Source organism: Kogia breviceps, chromosome 6 (assembly GCF_026419965.1).
Source record: "Kogia breviceps isolate mKogBre1 chromosome 6, mKogBre1 haplotype 1, whole genome shotgun sequence".
Taxonomy (NCBI): Eukaryota; Metazoa; Chordata; class Mammalia; order Artiodactyla; family Physeteridae; genus Kogia; species Kogia breviceps.
The window spans coordinates 32234070-32253128 of NC_081315.1; the positions used below are offsets into that span (position 1 = coordinate 32234070).

Consider the following 19059-nt stretch of genomic DNA (forward strand, 5'->3'; position numbering starts at 1 on the left):
GCCATTGTATTGGGTGTATAGTTGTATCTTCTTGTAGCTTTAAATTGCATTTCCTTGATGATTAGTGATGTTGAACATCTTCTCATGCACTTACTTGCCATTCATTTGTTTTCTTTAGTGAAGCATCTGTTAAAATTTTGGGCCATATTTTATTTGCGTTGTTTGTTGTCTTATTGAATTTTAAGATTTATTTATATATTTTGAATACCAGTCATTTGTCAGATACATATCTTACATCTGTTTTCTCCCTATCTGTGGCTTGCCTTTTCGTTTTTTTAATGGTGTCTTTTTGAAAAGAAGTTTTTAATTTTGATGAAGTCCAGGTTATCAGTGTTTCTCTTATTGTTTATGTTTTTTGTTTCCTAAGAAATGTTTGCCTACCCCAAGGTCATTGTTCAGTCACTAATAAGCCCGTCAAAGGCATTCTTCATTTCTGTTATTAAGTGATTTTTATCTCTAGCATTTCTTTTTGGTTCTTTCTTAGGATTTCTACATCTCTGCTTATGTTGCTCTTCTGTTCATGCATGCTGTCTACTTTATCCATTACAGCCCTTAGCATAATAATCATAGTTGTTTTTACGTCTTTTTTTTTTTTTTTTTTTTTTTTGCGGTATGCGGGCCTCTCACTGTTGTGGCCTCTCCCGTTGCGGAGCACAGGCTCCGGACGCGCAGGCTCAGCGGCCATGGCTCACGGGCTTAGTTGCTCCGCGGCATGTGGGATCTTCCCGGACCAGGGCACGAACCCGTGTCTCCTGCATCGGCAGGCGGATTCTCAACCACTGCGCCACCAGGGAAGCCCAATCATAGTTGTTTTTAAATTCCTGGTCTGATAATTCCAACATCCCTGCCATTTCTGATTGTGATGCTTGCTCTGTGATCTCAAATTGTGTTTTTTGCCTTTGGAAGCCTTGTAATTTTTTCCTTTGTAGTCAGCCACGATGTATCAGGTAAAAGGAACTGCTGTAAATAGGCCTTTAGCAATGTCTGGGTAAGGTGAGGGAGGAGGGAAGCATTGTATACTCCTGTGATTAGGTCTCAGCCTCGTAGTGAGCCTGTGCCTCTGGATTATGAACTTCACAAGGGTTTCTCAGTTTTTCTGTCCTCCCCTTAGGTGGAACAGGATAGTTAGAGTGTGCTGGGTTTGGGTATTTCCCTTCCTCATCTCTGTTAGGTGCTGGTTTTACCCAAGCAGGTTAGGTTCTGGTTTCTCCTGAGGGCAGGCCTTGTTCAGAACAGAGTGCTTGGTGTATTTCACAGTGGTTTCAATTCTCCACCACTTGCTGGAAGGATGAGGGGGTTTTTCTGCCATATTTGCAAGGGTAACCTCATCTGGCTCTTGGAAGCAAAACTCAATATTGTGGGACCCTGGTTATGACTGGGTCCCCCTGGAGTCTTTAATTCTCACAGTTGTCCACACTGAGCCTCCAGCAGCTCATTGATTACAGTTCAGGTTTTCCTCCCCCAGCACTGGTTCCTGAGGTGCTTTTTGCTGTGGTGAACCATGGCTCCCTGCATTTGCCTGTCTCTCCAATTTTGGGAGTAGTGGTGTGCCCTGTGTCCCCCCTTTTACGAATCCAAGAAGAGTTGTTGACTTTTTAGTCTGTTCAGCTTCTTACTTGTTGTTAGAATGAAGTGGTGACTCCCAAGCTCCTTCCATGCAGAAACGAAACCGGAAGTCAAGATCATGACTGAGTACTTCCTCACACCAAGATTACCACTGTTCTGCCTACAGCCATCGTTCCTTATTGGTTTTCTTTTTGAATTGAATCGTATGGTATGTACTCTTTGGGTCTGGCTTCATTGGCTCGAGATTGTCTGTGAGATTTTTTGTTTTTAATAGCCATGGTTCTATTTTATTGCTGTGTAGTGTTCCATTGTATGATTATACTACAGCTTCTTTATCCGTTCTACCGTTGATGGACATTTGGGTTGTTTCCAGTTTTTAGCTATTTTGAATAAAGCTGCTATAAATATTCTTGTATTTGTTTTATGATGGTCATATATATTTCTTGGGTATATTTCCTAGGAGTGGAGTTGCTGGGTCATAGGATAGGCATATGTTTAACTTTAATAGTTAAATACTGCCAAAAAGTTTTCCACGGTGATTTTACCAATTTTTACTTGCACCAGCAATGTATGAGAATCCACATACTTGCTAACACTTGGTTTTGTCAGTCTTTCTAAATTTGGCCATTCTAATGGGTGTACAATAGTATCTGATTTGTGGTTTTAATCTGCGTGACAAGTTGAACTGAATGACTTGTAGATCCTTCCCAATACTAAAGTTTTATGTTTGTTTGTTTGTTTAAAGTGTCTAGTGCCTGCTTATAGCAGTGATTCTCAATTAGCTACACATTGGAATCACCTGGTGAACTTTTAAAACTTAAAGTTCCCCAGGTAGTTCTAAGATTCAGAGAGGGTTGAAAATCATTGGCATTTATGGATGAAACAGTCTGTGCCTCTCAGGACTTTGCTGTACCCTTTGGTGAGTGACATGTTTGTCTTTCTCCTTGCCCAAGCCAAAAATTGGGTAGGGGGCAGGGAGGGGACGTGGGTTATCCTACATTCCTCCCCCTTCTTGATCCCCCACAATCTAGTCACTCTGTTAAGTCTCTTACTTCACCTCCTAAAGAACTCTTGAATCTACCTTTTTCCATTCACACAACCTTAATTTAGATCTTTATTATTTCTTACTTGGACTGTAAAATACCTCCTAAATAGTTCTTCTACTTCTAGTCTTTCCTTCTTTCCCTTCAGTCTAACCTCCTTCCAGACTGTTCTCTAAAATAAATTGATCAGATTCTTCTGCTTCTTTCTCCCTTATCCCTTTTAAGAGAAGTCCACACTTCTTGGTCTGGCATTTATAAAGTCCATCATGATAGTCTCCTGCATACTTTTCTAGCCTCTTTTGTTATTTTTATTTTTCAATCTTTAAATTTTGATAAAACTTCATGCAGAAGACTTAAACTCTTTCCCCAGATTCACCAGTCATTGTTTTGTCCCAATTACTTTAATGTTTTCTCTTTATATATATATGTATATATATATATATATATATATATATATATATATATATAGTTTCTTCTCTTTTCAACCATTTGAGAGTGATTTGCAGACATCGTGTCCCTTTATTCCTAAGAACAAGGACTTTTTCTTATATAATCTCAGTACTTTTATCAAAATTAGAAAATTATTTAGAAAATTGATACAGTACTATTATTCAGTCTACAGTTGTTCCAATAATATCCTTTATAGCTATTTTTTTTCCTATTTTGTGATCCAGTCCATATTGTATATTGTATTTAGCTGGCATTTATCTTGTCTCCTTTTATCTGCAACAGTTCATCTACTTTTATTTTTCATGAGCTTAAGCTTTTTGAAGTATGCGAGCCAGTTTTTCTACTGCCTGCCACCTATTTCCTTGATTTGGGGTCTTTATTATTATTTCCTTCCTACATCTTACTTTTAGTTTAATTTGCTCTTTTTCTGTTTTCTTAAGGTACAATCTTAGATTGTTGGTTTAAGATCTTCCTTCTATTCAAATATAAGCATTTAAAACTATAAATTTCTCTCTAAGCTTTGCTTTAGGTACATTGCACAAATATCGTTATGTTGTGTTTTCATTATCATTCAGTTCAAAATTTTTTTTTCTCTTGTGGTTTCTTCTTTTTCACATTAATTTTTTAGATGTGTTATTTAATTTCCAAATTTTGGGGGTTTCCTGCATATCTGTATGGATTGATTGTAATTAAATTCCACTGTGGTCATAGAACATTCTCTATATGATTTCACTCTTTTAAAATTTATTGAGTCTTGTTTTATGGCACCAAATATGACCTGTTTTGCTAAATACATCATGTTTGTGTGAAAATAATATGTATTCTGCCATTATTAAGTTTCCTATTCCATAAATATCAGTCAGGGTGGCTGATGGTGTTCAGATCTTCTGTGTCTATGCCAGTTTTCTTTGTCTAGTTGTTCTTTTCTGTTGCTATAAGAGTGGTGGTAAAGTCTCCAAAGATGATTGTGGAATTGTCTGTTTCTCTTTTTAATTCAGTCAATGTTTGTTTCATTTATTTTGAAGCTCTATTATGGGAACCAACATACACATTTATGACTGTTACATATTCCTGATGAATTGATCATTTTATCATTATGAAACATCTCTCTTTATCTTTGGTAATACTTAAAAAAAAAACTTTTATCAGATATTAGTAAAACCATGCCAACTTTCTTATGCCTACTCTTTGCATGGTGTATCTTTCTCCATCCATTTATTTTCCATCTATTTATACCTTTGGCTTTATAGATAGAATATAGTAGGGTCATTAAAAAAAAAAAAATCCAGGTAATTCCCTGGTGGTCCAGCGGTTAGGACTTTGCACTTTCATTGCCGAGGGCCCAGGTTCGATCCCTGGTTGGGGAACTAAGATACCACAAGATGCGTGGCATGGCCAAAAGAAAATAAAAAATAAAAATTCCACTCTGACAATCTCTGCCTTTTAACTAAAATGTTTAGTCCAATAATATTTAATGCCATTATTGATGTAGTTGATTTTGTATCTACCCTCTTAGTTTCTTTGTTTTTTACCTCTTTCCTCTGTATTTTTCCTCTCCTCTTTTCCTGCCTTTTTATTTATTATCTGAATATTTTAATTTCACTTTTATTTTCCTGGTAATTTTTTAGTTACACTTCTTTGCATTATACTTCTAGTGGTTGCCATGATTATAGTATATATATTAAACTTTTCATATTTCACTTATAATTAATAATGTACTGCTTTTCTCTTAAAACAGAAATTTTGTATCCTTTTAGGTCCATATTTCCCTTATCTCCCCCTCTGTTCTTTAATACAGTTGTTTTATGTATATTATATCTAGATACATTGTAAACCACAATAATGATGTTCTAACATTTGCTTTAAGCAGTTTTATGGTTTATAAAGAAATTGAGATGAAAAGGCAAAAAGAAAAAAAAATGCTTTTTGCATTTACCCAGGGAATTACCATTTCATTTCCTTCTCATTCTTTTCTGAACATCTATTTTTTTCTGTCTGGTTTTATTTCCCTTCAGCCTGAGAACTTTCTTTAGCATTTCTTGTAGTTCAGGTCTACTGGTGATGAATTCTCTTAGTTTTATCTGAAAATATCCTTAATATCCTCTCTAATTCTTAAAGGATATTTTCACTGGATCTAGAATTCTAGGTGGACAGTTTTCTTCTTTTTACCACAGTGTCCCACTCTCTTCTGGCCTTTATAGTTTCTGATGAGAAATCAGACATTAGTTGGATTGTTGTTCTCTGATAATAATATTTTTTTTCTCTCTTGCTGCTTTTGAGGTTACCCTTTTCTCTCTCCTTTTCTTCTGGTATTTTACTTACACATAAATTGGAATATTTAATATTTTCTTAACAGATCTGTGAAGCTCTTTTTCTTTAGTCTTTTTTTCTCTCTGTTCTTTACCTTGGATAATTTATATTGATTTAATTTAGTTTTACTTTACTCTTTCCTGTCATCTTCATTTGGCTAGGTCCATCTAGTGAATATTTTCTTTGAAAAATTGTAGTTTTCAGTTCTAGAATCCATTTGCTTCATTTTTACTATGCTGAGATTTCCTGTTTTTTTCACTGAGATTTTTGATTCACTGAAAATGTTTTGTTTTACTTAACTGAAGGTATTGTAATAGTGTCTTTTAAATCCTTATCTGTCAGTTCCAATCTCTTGTTCATGTCAGAGCCAGACTAAATTGATTTTCTTTTCCCTTGGGAATTCTGTTTCATTTTCTTGGTTCATTATATACCTGATAATTTTGGATTGTATCCTGAACATTTTGAACATTGAGATGTGAAGATCCTGGATTCTGTAATTTTTCTCCAGTGAGTATTGCTTCCTTTGTTTTGGCTGATAATTTTCTTGGCTGGACTTGCATTGCAAACTGTTTCTTGGGTGGCAGCTCTGGTCTCAATTCAGATCTTTTGGCTTTAGGTGAGCTCAGTCGAGTCTGTTCTGTGCAGGTACTTTGAGGGGTTAGAGATGTGAGTGGACAGAGTTTGGGAATCCCCTTTCTGGATCTTTCCTTTTCAGGATTCCCCCATACCTTTTACTTTTGTGAGTGTAACTTTTCCCCAACTCAGAAGGACTGGTTTTCCCCTGGATGCTCTGGCAGCTACTGGGTGCACAGCATAGATAGGATTTAGTTTTAGGCTAAAAGCCAAGGAGATGGAAACTGGCTTGCATAGCTCCCTATCTCCCCTCCTCCAAGCAAGCATGTGCTCTCCACCAGAGTCTCTTTACTCTCCAGTGCCTTCAATTAATTGCTTTTTAAATTGTGTTCAGCTTTTACAGTTGTTTTCTGTGCAGAGTTGGGGAGGTTAGTCCATTAGTTCCAGAAGCAGAAACCTGTCCTTGGAAGCCTCCTATTGTGGTTTTCCTCCTACCCTGCTTGCCATCCCTTATAAGTTTCCTTTGCTAGTTCCTCCCATGTCCAAATATTAGGGTGTCCTAGAGCTCAGTCTACAAACCTCTCTTTTCTATCTACATCAACTTTCTAGATCAGAGGTCAAGCCAAATCCATGCCTAGTCATTTATGTATTGCCTGTGTCTGCTTTTGGGCTATAACAGCAGAGTTGAGTAGTTGTAACAGAGACCTTACAGCTCACAGAGCCTAAAATATTTGCTATTTGGCCCTTTATAGAAAATGTTTGTTGACCCCTGTTCTAGGTGATCTTATCCAATCCAAGGGGTTTAAATGTCATCTACACACTGATGACTTCTAAATTTCTTATCCCCAGCGTCAGGCTTTCTTCTGGACTCAGGCTCATGTATCCAAGAGCCTGGTAACGTTATCCACATAAACCTTAATATGTCCTACACTAACCTTTAGCTGTTTTCTCTATGCTGTGCTCCACCCCCAGTCTTGCCCAGGTCTATTAACAGCAATTCCACCTTTCCAGCTGTTTGGGCCAAAAACCTCTGTAGTTGTCCTTCACCTCTGTTTTTCCCATCTTTCACATCTGTCTGTAAGGAATTCCAATTGGTTCTACCCTCAGAATATGCCTAGAATCTAACCACTTCTTACCTCCTCAGCTGCTGTCACCTTACTCCAAGCTACCATTATTTCTCGCTTAGATTATTCCATTAAATTGTTCTCTTTGCTTCTGCCTTTGCTCATTTATAGTTTAGTGCAACACAGCAGGAAAAGAGTGATCCTTTTCAAACATAAGTCAGGTCATTTCACTCTTTTTTTTTTCTTGCGGTACGCGGGCCTCTCACTGCTGTGGCCTCTCCTGTTGCGGAGCATAGGCTCTGGACGCGCAGGCTCAGAGGCCATGGCTCACGGGCCCAGCTGCTCCATGGCACGTGGGATCTTCCCGGACCGGGGCACAAACCCATGTCCCCTGCATTGGCAGGCGGACTCTCAACCACTGCGCCACCAGGGAAGCCCAAGGTCATTTCAATCTTACGTTCACACCTTCAAGTAGCTTCTCATTTCACTAAGAATAAAATCCAAAGTTCTTATTATGGTCTTTAAAGCTGCACATGTTCTTGCCCTTCGCTGCCTCTCTGACATTTCCTTCTGTTCTCCTCTGGCCATCAAGCTGCATGGCCTTCTTGTTGTTCCTTGAAAAGCTGAGCATGTTCCCACCTCCCCGTCTTTGTATTTACTATTTCTTCTGCCTGGGATTCTGGACTCCCGGATATCTTTATGGCTCACTCCCTCACTTTATTCAGGTCTCACAAAAATATATCTCTTCTGAGGTTTTCCCTGACTACCTTATTTAAAGCAGCACATTCATGAACACATGCCCATTAGTATTTATGACTGTATAACATGTGTACTTATTTATTTGTTTTCCCCAACTAGGATATGAGCTCTATGAGGGTAGGGAGTTTTGTCTGTTTTGTTCACCACTCTATCCTAAGTATCTGATATTGTGCCTGGCACATGAGAGAGCTCAATAAATTAGTAGAACCGATGACTGTATGAATGAATAATCACCATTCTACCCAAATTGCTTTAGTTGCAGTTTCTAGAATATACTAGACTCTTTCTATTCTGCTCCTGTTATTCCTTCTATTTAGAATCTCTCCTTTACTGTGTCCCCATCTGTCATCCTATAAGATTCAACTTAAATATCACCTCTGATTAAGTCTTCCCTCTGGTGCTCACCACACTGTACTGTAATTATTTTTTACCAATACTTCTAGTTCCTAGAAGCCTAAGATCTGATTTCTATTTCTGTTTCATCCCATGCATATTGCATAGAAGATAGTAAATACCTGTTGAATCACCAACTATTTTTAGGAGGAAGAAAGTAAGAGCATATCTTACAATTTGGAAGAGTGATGATTATTTAGATAGCTAGATCTTAATCTTCCTGATTGGATTAGAGACCAAATACCTAGTGTCTGTACATCTCTTAACCACAAGGAGCAGAAACTTAACTCCAGTAGCCTCAAGTAATCTGGGTATATTGTAAGGAGGCAGTGGCAGTGAGGAAAATAGGGATCTCAAAAGAAGCCAAGATGCTGAGACCCTTCAATGGAAAAAAGGAATGTCTCTTCAACAAATGGCGCTGGGAAAACTGGATATCAACATGCAAGTTGGACCCTGTCTTATACCATACACAAAACCAGCTCCAGAATGTATCTAAGACCTAAATGTAAGACCTATAACTATAAAACTCTTAGAAGAAAAGCTTATGATAGTGGATTTGGCAAAGATTTCCTGAATATGACATCAAAAGCACTGGCAACAAAAATAAAAATAGACAAATTGAACTACATCTAAACTAAAAACTTCTGTACATCAAAGGACACGATCAACAGAGTGAAAAGGTAGCCTACAGAATGGGAGAAAATATTTGCAAATCATATATCTGATGAGGTTAATATCCAGAATATATAAAGAACTCCTACAACTCAACAATTAAAACACAAATAACCCAATTTTTTTAAATGGACAAAAGACTTGAATAGACGTTCCTTCGAAGATGATACACAAATGGCCAACAAGCATATGAAACAGTGCTCAACATCACTAATCATTAGGGAAATGCAAATCAGAACCACCGTGAGATATCTCCTCACACTTAATAGGTTGGCTACTGTTTTAAAAATTTACATAACAATTATTGGTGAGGATATGAAGAAATTGGAACCTTTGTGCACTGTTGGTAGGAATATAAAATTGCGCAACCATTATGGAAAACAGTATGGTGTTTCCTAAAAAAATTTAAAATAAAATTACCATGTGATCCAGCAATCCCACTTCGGGGTATATTTCCGAAAGAATTGAAAGCAAGACACTGAAGAGATATTTGCACACCCATGTTCACAGCAGCACTATTCACTATAGCCAAGAAATGGAAGCAACCTAAATGTCCATCAGTGGATGACTGAATAAATAAAATGTGGTATATACATACAATGGAATATTATTCAGCCTTAAAAAGAAAGGAAATTTTGACACATGTCCAACATGGCTATGAATCTTGAGGACATTATGTAAAGTGAGATAAGCCAGTCATACAAAGTCAAATACTATATGATTCCATTGGTATGAGATATTCAGAACAGTCAAATTCATAGAAATAGAAAGCAGAATGATGCCTGCTAAGGGCTCTGGGGAAGTGGAGGAGGGGAATGGAGAGTTGTTGTTTAATGGGTATAGAGTTTCAGTTTTGCAAGATGAAGGAGTTCTGGAGATTGCACAGCAATGAGAATACTATACATAACACTACTGAACTATACATTTAGAAATGGTTAAGATGGTAAATTTTAGGTTATACGTTTTTTACCATAATAAAAAAAACAGATTAAGGTCATAATTTAGAAACAGAGGAAGATCTAGATACAGGTAACACCTTGTCAACAAACTTTGACAAGTTTGATAACACTTGTCAAGTAGAGTTTGTGAATTTTTAAGCTGTGACTTTTCATCAAAATAATTCTACTCTTTGCTCTTCTTGTGCTTTCATTTGTCTTCCCAGTACCCTAGTTGACTGATTTCGCTCAGCATCCCCAACTCAAACCTTCAGAAAGAGTCTGATTAGCTCAGAAAATTCCTCTTTCCTCTGTTGGGCAATGGTTTTCTAACCCGGCCTTATCTTGAAACCTGTAGCTTGCAAGGCCTTGTGTCGGGGGTTCTTCTTTGGTTCAGTCAGGGGCCACCCCTTAATTGGGGACTGTGAAAGAGACAGTTTCTCTTAGTAGAGATCAGTGAAAGTCTGTAAATATATGCATATAAGTAGCCAGGTATAATTTAAATAAGACATTTCAAATCCTTAAAGTAGATGCTGCTTTAGAATAATAATAAGGAGGATATAGTGGATGCTATGGTGAGGGGCTTAGTTACCTCCTTTAGGACCAGGGCTGTCCTTCCAGGAGTGATGCCTGCTGAGGGCTCATAGCTGAGTCTCCCCAGGAATTGCCTCTGCCAAAGAGAACTGCCTTGTCCACGATTATACCCCTATCCAGGGGATAGCCTGCATCGAATAACCAGGGGTAGGGATGCGGGGGTACAAAGGCCTGGCCCCCTTCCGTTAATTTGGAACAACTTTAAAGAGCCATCTCAGCTTCAGTGCTCCATATACGATTGGCTAAGGCCTATGATGGAACAACAGCATTGCAGCTCTGTCCAGTCTTACTACCCTCACTCACTTCAGTGGAGAACCCTATGATAAGTTTCCTGCATTCAGAGACTCTTCCCCCAGAATCCAATCTAAAGCAGAGAAGTTTTTGTTTTCCCCTCTTGAACTTTTGAAATCTTCTCTCTGAAATTTACTTTTAAATTTTCAAGTCTTACATGAGATGTCAGTTTATTAATTCCCTCACTAGTTTCGAGCCTGTGGTAAGGTGAACTCTGAAATATGGCATTTTTTAAACTAGTATTTTTTAATAAGATATTTAGGAATGCAAGGAAATAACTGAGTTTTCTAGGAAATGTTTTAAGTGATATTAACAGGATTTTGCCTTATTATAAAAGTTCTCTTTTCATTGGCTTAACCAAGTTCAGTTTGATATTTTAGTCTTTTATTAAAACTGTCTCCGTATAATTTAAGTACACTGATTTTGAGATACTTGGTAATTCACTTGTTTTGTTTTCCTATTTCGACATTTCCCCTTGGCTTGTTTTACTGCAGTGATATCCATAAGAAGCAACGAATGTGTGACTACATGCTCAATGGGTGGGACAAGGGAGAGAGTGAGGGTGGAACATAATTGAATAATGATCATTTTAACACCTACATAACTACAAATCAGACTTTTGATGTAGCTCGTATCCTTTCCATTCAGTAAACATTTATTGAGAACCATGGGCTAATCTCTAATGATACAGAGATGGCTATGACTGTCTCTGTCCTCAAGGACCTGACTTTACTGAAAGGGAATGTATTCATTTATTTGCTTAGATTTGTATTGTGTTGCCCTGGGAATACAAAGATGTAGAGGTAGTCTATTAAATTTTGTGTCAGACATTAGAAACATTACTATGTATAAAATTTGTCATGGTAAAGAAAAAGAGGTTTGTATAAGGAGTAGAAGTGTAATATAAATGTGGATCTATGGGAAGCAGAACATTTCTAGAGCTGCCAGGAAATAGAAATCTGGCATAGGAAGACCCTAGGATTTATGCAATCTATAACTATTCCAAAAGGTTTGGTTTTAGAGGATCCAAAAGAAAGAGGGGCAGATACTTACTGTTCTAGATATTTACTGAAGAGTCTAGTGTCTAGTCAGTCTCCCAAACTGAGTCAGCGGTACTTTCCCACAGAGCAGTGCCTACCTTATCTTTTTTTTTTTTTTTTTTTTTTTTTTTTTTTTTTAATATTCTCTAGCATCTAGTAGAGTGCCTTGAACATAACAAGTTTCACTAAATGTTGGTTAAATTTGTCTATACCAGTGTTTCTCAAAGTGTGGTCTGTAGATCCAAGAATCTTTCAGGCAGCCTGTAAGGTCAAAACTATTTTCAATAATACTAAGACATTATTTGCATTTTTTGATTTTTGTGTCGTTTGTACTATTTACAAGGTAAGGATATTGCCCCCTGGTACCTACAGTAAGATCAAGAAATCTATGTTGAATGCAGTTTTAAAGGCCAGATGTGTTTTTTATTATACTAGTATCATGTTTATTACATAAGGATTAGGTAGGTTGTAATTATTTTTAAAAAGGGCTATAATGGTGGCTTTTAAGTGCTATAAACAGGAATATAGTCTTTTGAATGTTTGCTTTTTATGATTTGGTGTTATTTATGACTGTTTCTTTCCTCCTTTTTTTAGGAGTCTACTATGGCTCAAGAATCTCCAAAAAATTCAGCAGCAGAAATTCCGGTGACTAGTAATGGAGAAGTTGATGATGCTCATGAACATGGCTTTAATAGGGTAAGAACACTTTTCTGTCTCTTAATACAAAGAATCATGATAAGCCCTTAAAGTTGAGAAAAAGGTAATAGAGTTTAATATAGGAATATGTTCTTAGATAGGCTGAAATGCCAGGAATCCAATGTTATTATGGAGGGATGACTAGGTGGGTCATGTTAGTGATTTGTCAAGAATAAGCTCCAGGCCAGTAAAGCATTTAGGCTTTGATGTTATTATCTGCAGCTTTATTACATGACCAGAACAAGAGTATATCTGATGATTTTGGCATATAACTTTATAGAAAATGACTTCATTTTACTTGTGATAAGCAAAAATATTAACTATAGATTATCCTTTAAAAAATTGGTACTATCTTATCTCTTTTCTTAGTACATAATTCCTAAGTAGGCTTCTCTTGACTTTGCCATTCACTTTCTAAAATGGCATATTTGACTCAGTGGAAAATGAAACTTGGGGTGTGTTTAATTTTGATCTGCTGCGCATTTGAAATTGACATTTAATGCATTTTAATGGAAGCATCATGGGTTTAGAGCTAATGTGGGTTCAGATTTCAGCTGTGCCATTCCTGGCAGTGTAACCTTGAGCAGATAGTTACTTAATCTCTTCTAGTTGTTGTTTTCTAATCTTTCTAAATGAGATCTTATTTTCATGGGGATATTAATATTAAATGAGATTAAAATAGGTAATATGCCTAATATAGTCCTAGAAATGATAATGATGGTTATCATTTCTGGACATACTTGAATTAAACACCCCTTTTTATGACATTTGATACATGTGTACAACTTTAAATAACTTTAAAAATCTAGTTTCGTATTCTTGAAAATGTATTGGTTGAAAGATACTTGAATTATTTTACAGCTCAAATAGGACTCTTTTTGCTTCATACGTTTTAAGAATAAAATTATTTTAGTCTAACAGAAGGTGATATTTTAGATCAGGATTTCTCATTCTCAGCATTATCTACATTTTGGGCCAGGTAGATTGCTTAGTGGAGGGTTGGCCTGTGCATGTAAGGTGGTTGGCTGGGTCTCCTAGTAGATGTCAATGGCACCCTCCAGTTGTGACAAGCAAAAATGTCTCCAGATGTTGCCAGATGTCAAGGGTAGGGGAAAACTTGCCTCTGGTTGAAAACTACTGTTTTAGATAGATCATTTTAGTGGATTTTTAGAGAATTCCACTGAATTTCACTTATTTTTGGCTCAGCAGTCCTTTGGAAGAAACAAATGTGTTTTCAAGCTTGGGATATGTTTATTTTAATTGCAGGTGTTTTAACTCAGTTTCTAAGCATCCATGGCCCAATATAAGGTGACTGAGAAGAAAGACTTAAATTCTCAGCACTCAAAGGAAATTTTCACTTTCTGGTGTTTGAAAACACTAAGACACACTTGCATATTAAGGAGACTCAAGTTACCATCATTAGACAGTCTACCAATTAACTTTATAAACTTCTATTAATTCAAATAATTCGTTATACCAGGATTTTAGTTAATGATTGCTTCATCTTATTTTTGGTAACAGCTCATTTTGTGAATTTATTCTGCAAACATTTATTGAGTGTCTGTTGTATACCAGGCATTGGGGATATCATCACAACAAAAATGACAGAAATGCCTGCCACCAGAGAGTTGATACTCTAATAGACAGTCTAATGAAACCTTTGAGAAAAATGCAACACATACAGAATGCTGCATTATTTTGGGGATTCACCTGCCATCTTCCATCTTAAGCCTTAAGCCTGTTCCTTTTTTTTTTTTTTTTTTTGAGCTGTAGCTTATACATAGTAAAAAGCACAAATGTTAAGTGTAAAGCTCAACCGAACCACCACCCACATCAAGAAGTAGAACATTTCGAGGTCTTGCCTTACCTGGCTCTCTCTTGCCCTCTTCTAAGCAATACATCTCCCTCCCTTCCCGGGTAATAACTACTGTAATTCTGTTGTCATTGATTGCTTTTGACTCTTCCTGAACTGCATATAAATGGAATCATACAGTGTGTACTCTTTCTGACTGGCTTTCACTCAACATTATGTCTATAATATTGTTGTTGTTGCTTTGGCAGTATTTAGTTCTTTTTTATTGTAATATAGTTTTCCATTGTGTCAATACACCACGATTTGTATATCCATTCTTGAGTTGATGGATACCTAGGTTGTTTCCAGCCTGTGCCTATTATGAATAAAGCTGCTGTGACCATTCTTATACAGGTCTTTTGGTGTACATAATCACCTATTTCTGTTGAGTATATACCCTGAGTGAAATTGCCAAGTCATGGTGATGTTTGGGTTTGGTAGATATTGTCACCTAGTTTGCCGACAATCCTGACAGCAGTGAATAAGTATTGTAGTTATTCCACATCATTACCAATTTTTGGTATTGTCATACTTTTAAATTTTAGCCATTCTGATGGAATCATAATGGTTATCTTATTGTGGTTTTAACATGCATCTCCCTGATGACTAATGATGTTGAGCATATTTTCAGATTATTATTGACCATTTGAATATTACCTTTTATGAAGTATCTTTTTAAGTCCTTTGCCCATTTTACTATTAAGTATATGCCTTTTTCTAATTCATTTGTAGGAGTTCTTTATATGTTCTGGGTATAAGTCATTTGTATGGATGTGTGTATTGCAGATGTCTACCTCCAGTCTGTAACTTGCTTTTGTACTCTATTAATGGTATCTTTAGATGAACAAAAGTTAATTTTAATGAAGTCCAATTTATTAGTGTTTCTTTCCCTTTAATGATTTTTGTGATCCTTCTAAGAAATCTTTGCCTATCCCAGTATCATGAAGATACTCTATCTTCTTCTAAAAGTTTTACTGTTTTACTTCTTACACATAGGTCTGTGATTCATCTTGAATTTTGTGTATGGCATGATGTAGGGGTCAAGTTTCGTTTTCTTTTCTCATATGCATGTGATTTTCATCATTTGTTGAAAAGACTATCCTTTCTCCGCATAGGGGCCGTTGCTGTTAATCAGGTGATCGTATATGTGTGGCTCTGCTACTGGGCTGTTTTATTTTTGTCTATCCTTGCAATAATACCACACTGTCTTACCTACTTAGTTATTAGGGTAATTAAGTCTGGAACAAATACTAGCTTCAGCCGTGATAACCTGGTAGTTAATTCCGCCAGCTTCATTCTTCTGCATGGTTGCTTTGTACCTTAAACCTATTCATGAGTCTTTAGTTAAGAACCTTTATTGCCTTTGAGTAGTACTGAAAAGTTTTTTTTAATCCTTTCAAATTTTAACTTTAGAGTCTTATTAGAGTGAAGTGAATTAAATCATTATATATCTGTATAAGTTCTTTGCTTATGCAGTCAAAGCCAGTTAACTTGCTGCTTTGTAATTTTACTGCTTATTTAATGTTTAATTCTCTTTTTGGAGATTCCCTTGTAATGTTATTTCATTTTCTATTGGGGGGTAAAGAAGGAAAAAAGGAAATGTCATCCTGGAGCTCTCCTCTTATTGGATGTGAACTTTATCAGTAGGCAAGACTCCTTAGAAGCAGTAATCCACTTCAAACAGTACACCCCACTTTACCTCCCTAAAGAAATTCAACATCATAAAACTTGTTTCTCTTTGTAGCTGCTCTTATGAACAATATATATCATGAGAGTTTCTTGCATATTTAACATTCTTTAAAATAAAACCTGGCTATGTGATCCCTTTTACTATGAGTGAAAACAGTATTTCAAAAGCATCTTTTGACTGTTTTAAATAAATTACACTCAGGATCTGTTAGGCATATATTTACCTACATTTTTGCATACTCCTTTATTTTCCTGAGCAATAAAAGGGAAATTGTATTTAACGTCATATTCATATTTCTTCTCATGTAGATAAAAGTTCATAAGGCAGGTGTGAATAATGTACTGCTTAGCATTATATAGACTAGTAAAGAGATTTCATGAGACACTAGCTCATAACTAAGGGTATTTTACTAATATACATCTTTTATACATATTTGATGTTTAAAATCATACAGTACACATTGTAAATCAACTATACTTCAATTAAAAATATTGAAAAAATGAAATAAAATAAAATTATATAATGGCTTTTATTTAATGCATACTGCATAATGCACTTTAAAAAGTATAAAGTCTTTTATGAAATTAAGATGATGGCTTATTAAGTTGTCATAACATGGCTGGCCAGTTGGCGTCGCTGTGGCACAGGCAGTGAAATTGTAAATGATTCTGTTCTCCTTTCTGTGTCACTGCCTAAGTTTCATTTTTCATTTGATTTCCCTTCTTAGTCTCCTACTACGAGAGGCTCTGGTGGACTTTAACTCAACATTCACATTGAAATAGAGAATGTAATGGGAGAATTTGTCCTAGAAATTCCCTGGCAGCAGCTTAACATGTGTTAATGTTTCAAGGTTTGTTACTGTTTTTATTAAGATGAGGGGCAACAGCTATATGTAGAGAGGATAGGATAATAATCTTAGTATTACCTCAGTTCTTTACAGCAAAAATATTTTTGCTTCTAAATAAAAAGTAATTGTTATTTTTTAAAGAGTAGTAAAGTTTAATCTCTAAAGAATACAAATTACTCTTTTACTTATAAACTACATATTATAATTCTGTTTTAGTGCTGGTCAAAATATTAGGTTAGAAATGTGCAATTTGTACCATGAGTTAAAGAAGTGAATATTAGCTCCTTGTGAATTAAGTTGAAACTTCTTGTGAATTAAGTTATATTTGACAGATTTAGAGAAATTACCTTAGTAAATATAGCTAAAATAAAACTTTTCCTGTGGTAGGCCCAAAACTAAAATTCATAATTTAGGTTTTTCCACCTATAGACCTTTTCTCTAGAAAAACCTATATATACACAAAGCTACCAAATCTTGTGTTCAATTTGAAGGAGTCTAGGATCCCTTGAACCTTGCAGGTGGATCCTTAGGTTCCCTGTGTTTTAAATACTCCTGACCTACAAGTTTTGAGTTAAATCACAGGATTTTAATCCAGTAGGAATACCTTGAAGATCCCTGTGTCTCACTGCTTTATTTTACAACTGAGGAAAAGGGGCCCTGAGGTTGTGATGGAATTACCCATATTAACTCGCTGTACCAGAAGCTTATGTGATTGACTGTAAGTACAGTGTGGGCAAGAATGCTCATTCATTGGCAGCAGTGCTGGCACATAATAGATAATCAGGCTTTCGTTAAATGTTTAGTGAATGAATGAACAAATGTTAGAACCAGGACTAGAAACACGGTTGCTAGACTTCTATGGAACAACAGGAAGAGATATTGTACTCTTAGACTTGACACATATTTTGTCCTTAATTTTCCACATGCATCATGGTCATCATTGTTGTAGTTGTTGTTGTTGGAAGTTTTTATTATTATTTTTCTTTTACTCTTTAATTCTATTGTTAAACTAAGTAGTTTCTCCATTCCCCTGTACTTATTAGTCTGGATAACATACTTTAGCAGTCTAAAGAAGACTTGGGAAAGAATATAAGAGTAGAAATTATAAGAACCCTTTTTAGAACATATTTCCTCTCCTCACCTTAATGTCATAACTGTCCGTTTATTTATCTGCTTTTCCCAAGAGCTTGGAATCACTCTGTTTAGAGCAGAGATGGTATGTGTGCACTGCACAGCTTATGGTTCACAGTAGTTGTTCAGTGAAAGAATGAGTTTCAGTATGACTTAAATTTAACATAATTTCTACTTCAGCCATCCTATCCTAGAGTTTGAGTAGCATCTGATGACAGTTTTTCCCCATACTATATGGTGATACAATATAATGCTTTTGCATTATCTGAAAAATTTAGTAGCTCTGTCATTGGCAGCATTGATTTGATGAGGGCTTTTTCCTAAGGCCAATTTTTACCAGATGTGTATCTTAGACCCTTTTAAAGGTATGGCAAATGTTTTTCAGGGGTTGTTTAATCCATGCAAATCTAGATTCATTTTAATATTTACTTTCTTAAAGTATAGAATATATTCTTAGTACTATTACCGCAAATTAAGTTTTAAAATATGTTTTTATTATATATACATCTATTAAATTAACTCTGGATTCATATTCCTGTTGAAAATTGTGAATAAGTATAATTTTTAATGACAAGCTGAAGCCATATTTATCTTAATTATAATTTTTAGATTGCACCTTTATAAACAAATGCTATCATGGATAAGTGTTTTACTACTTAGGATAAATTGTTTTGAATGTAGTTATATACAAACATTTCCATAGTGATAGTCTTTGAATGAATTCAGTATTTCCTTGACGCAAATTGGTACATCTTAACTTCAGTCCTACTTAGGATCTAGACTTTAATCTAAGATGCAGGGGTTCGGGTGGAACCAAGAGAATAGACAGTAAACTGCCAGAAGATAGTGATGCTCTAAGTTCTTGTTAAATGTTTGTTGAGTGAATGAGAGGGAAGTGGGGAGAGAGAGAGAAATGAGATTGAGATTTTGTGTGTGTGTGTGTGTGTGTGTGTGTGTGTGTGTGTGTGTGTGTGTGTAAAATGAAGACAGTAGGTAAGTCAGGAGATTTGCTGTCTTGATCAACTGGAGTAACAGATATGGGAGGAGATTGTGATCATAAAATAAGTTATTAGATTTAAGATTCCAGAAGTGTTGCTTCCTGAGCAGTGACAAGATCCACAGAGTGGCCGTGGGTGCTCTAGCTGCTTAAGTA

General features: G+C 36.0%; 1 protein-coding gene and 1 non-coding gene across 9 annotated transcripts in view; both read left to right on the forward strand.

Annotated features, from left to right (window-relative positions):
- Window positions 1–19059, forward strand: part of ARFIP1 (ADP ribosylation factor interacting protein 1) — a 125623-nt gene that overhangs the window by 30531 nt on the left and 76033 nt on the right. For all 8 annotated transcript variants that reach the window (XM_059066690.2, XM_059066693.2, XM_067035676.1 and 5 more), the window contains one exon: window positions 12285–12386. In XM_059066690.2, the coding sequence (XP_058922673.1) occupies window positions 12285–12386 (102 nt within the window). The remainder of the gene's footprint in view (window positions 1–12284; window positions 12387–19059) is intronic.
- Window positions 4354–4426, forward strand: TRNAE-UUC (transfer RNA glutamic acid (anticodon UUC)). The gene has a single exon. It is a non-coding gene; the product is annotated as a tRNA-Glu (tRNA).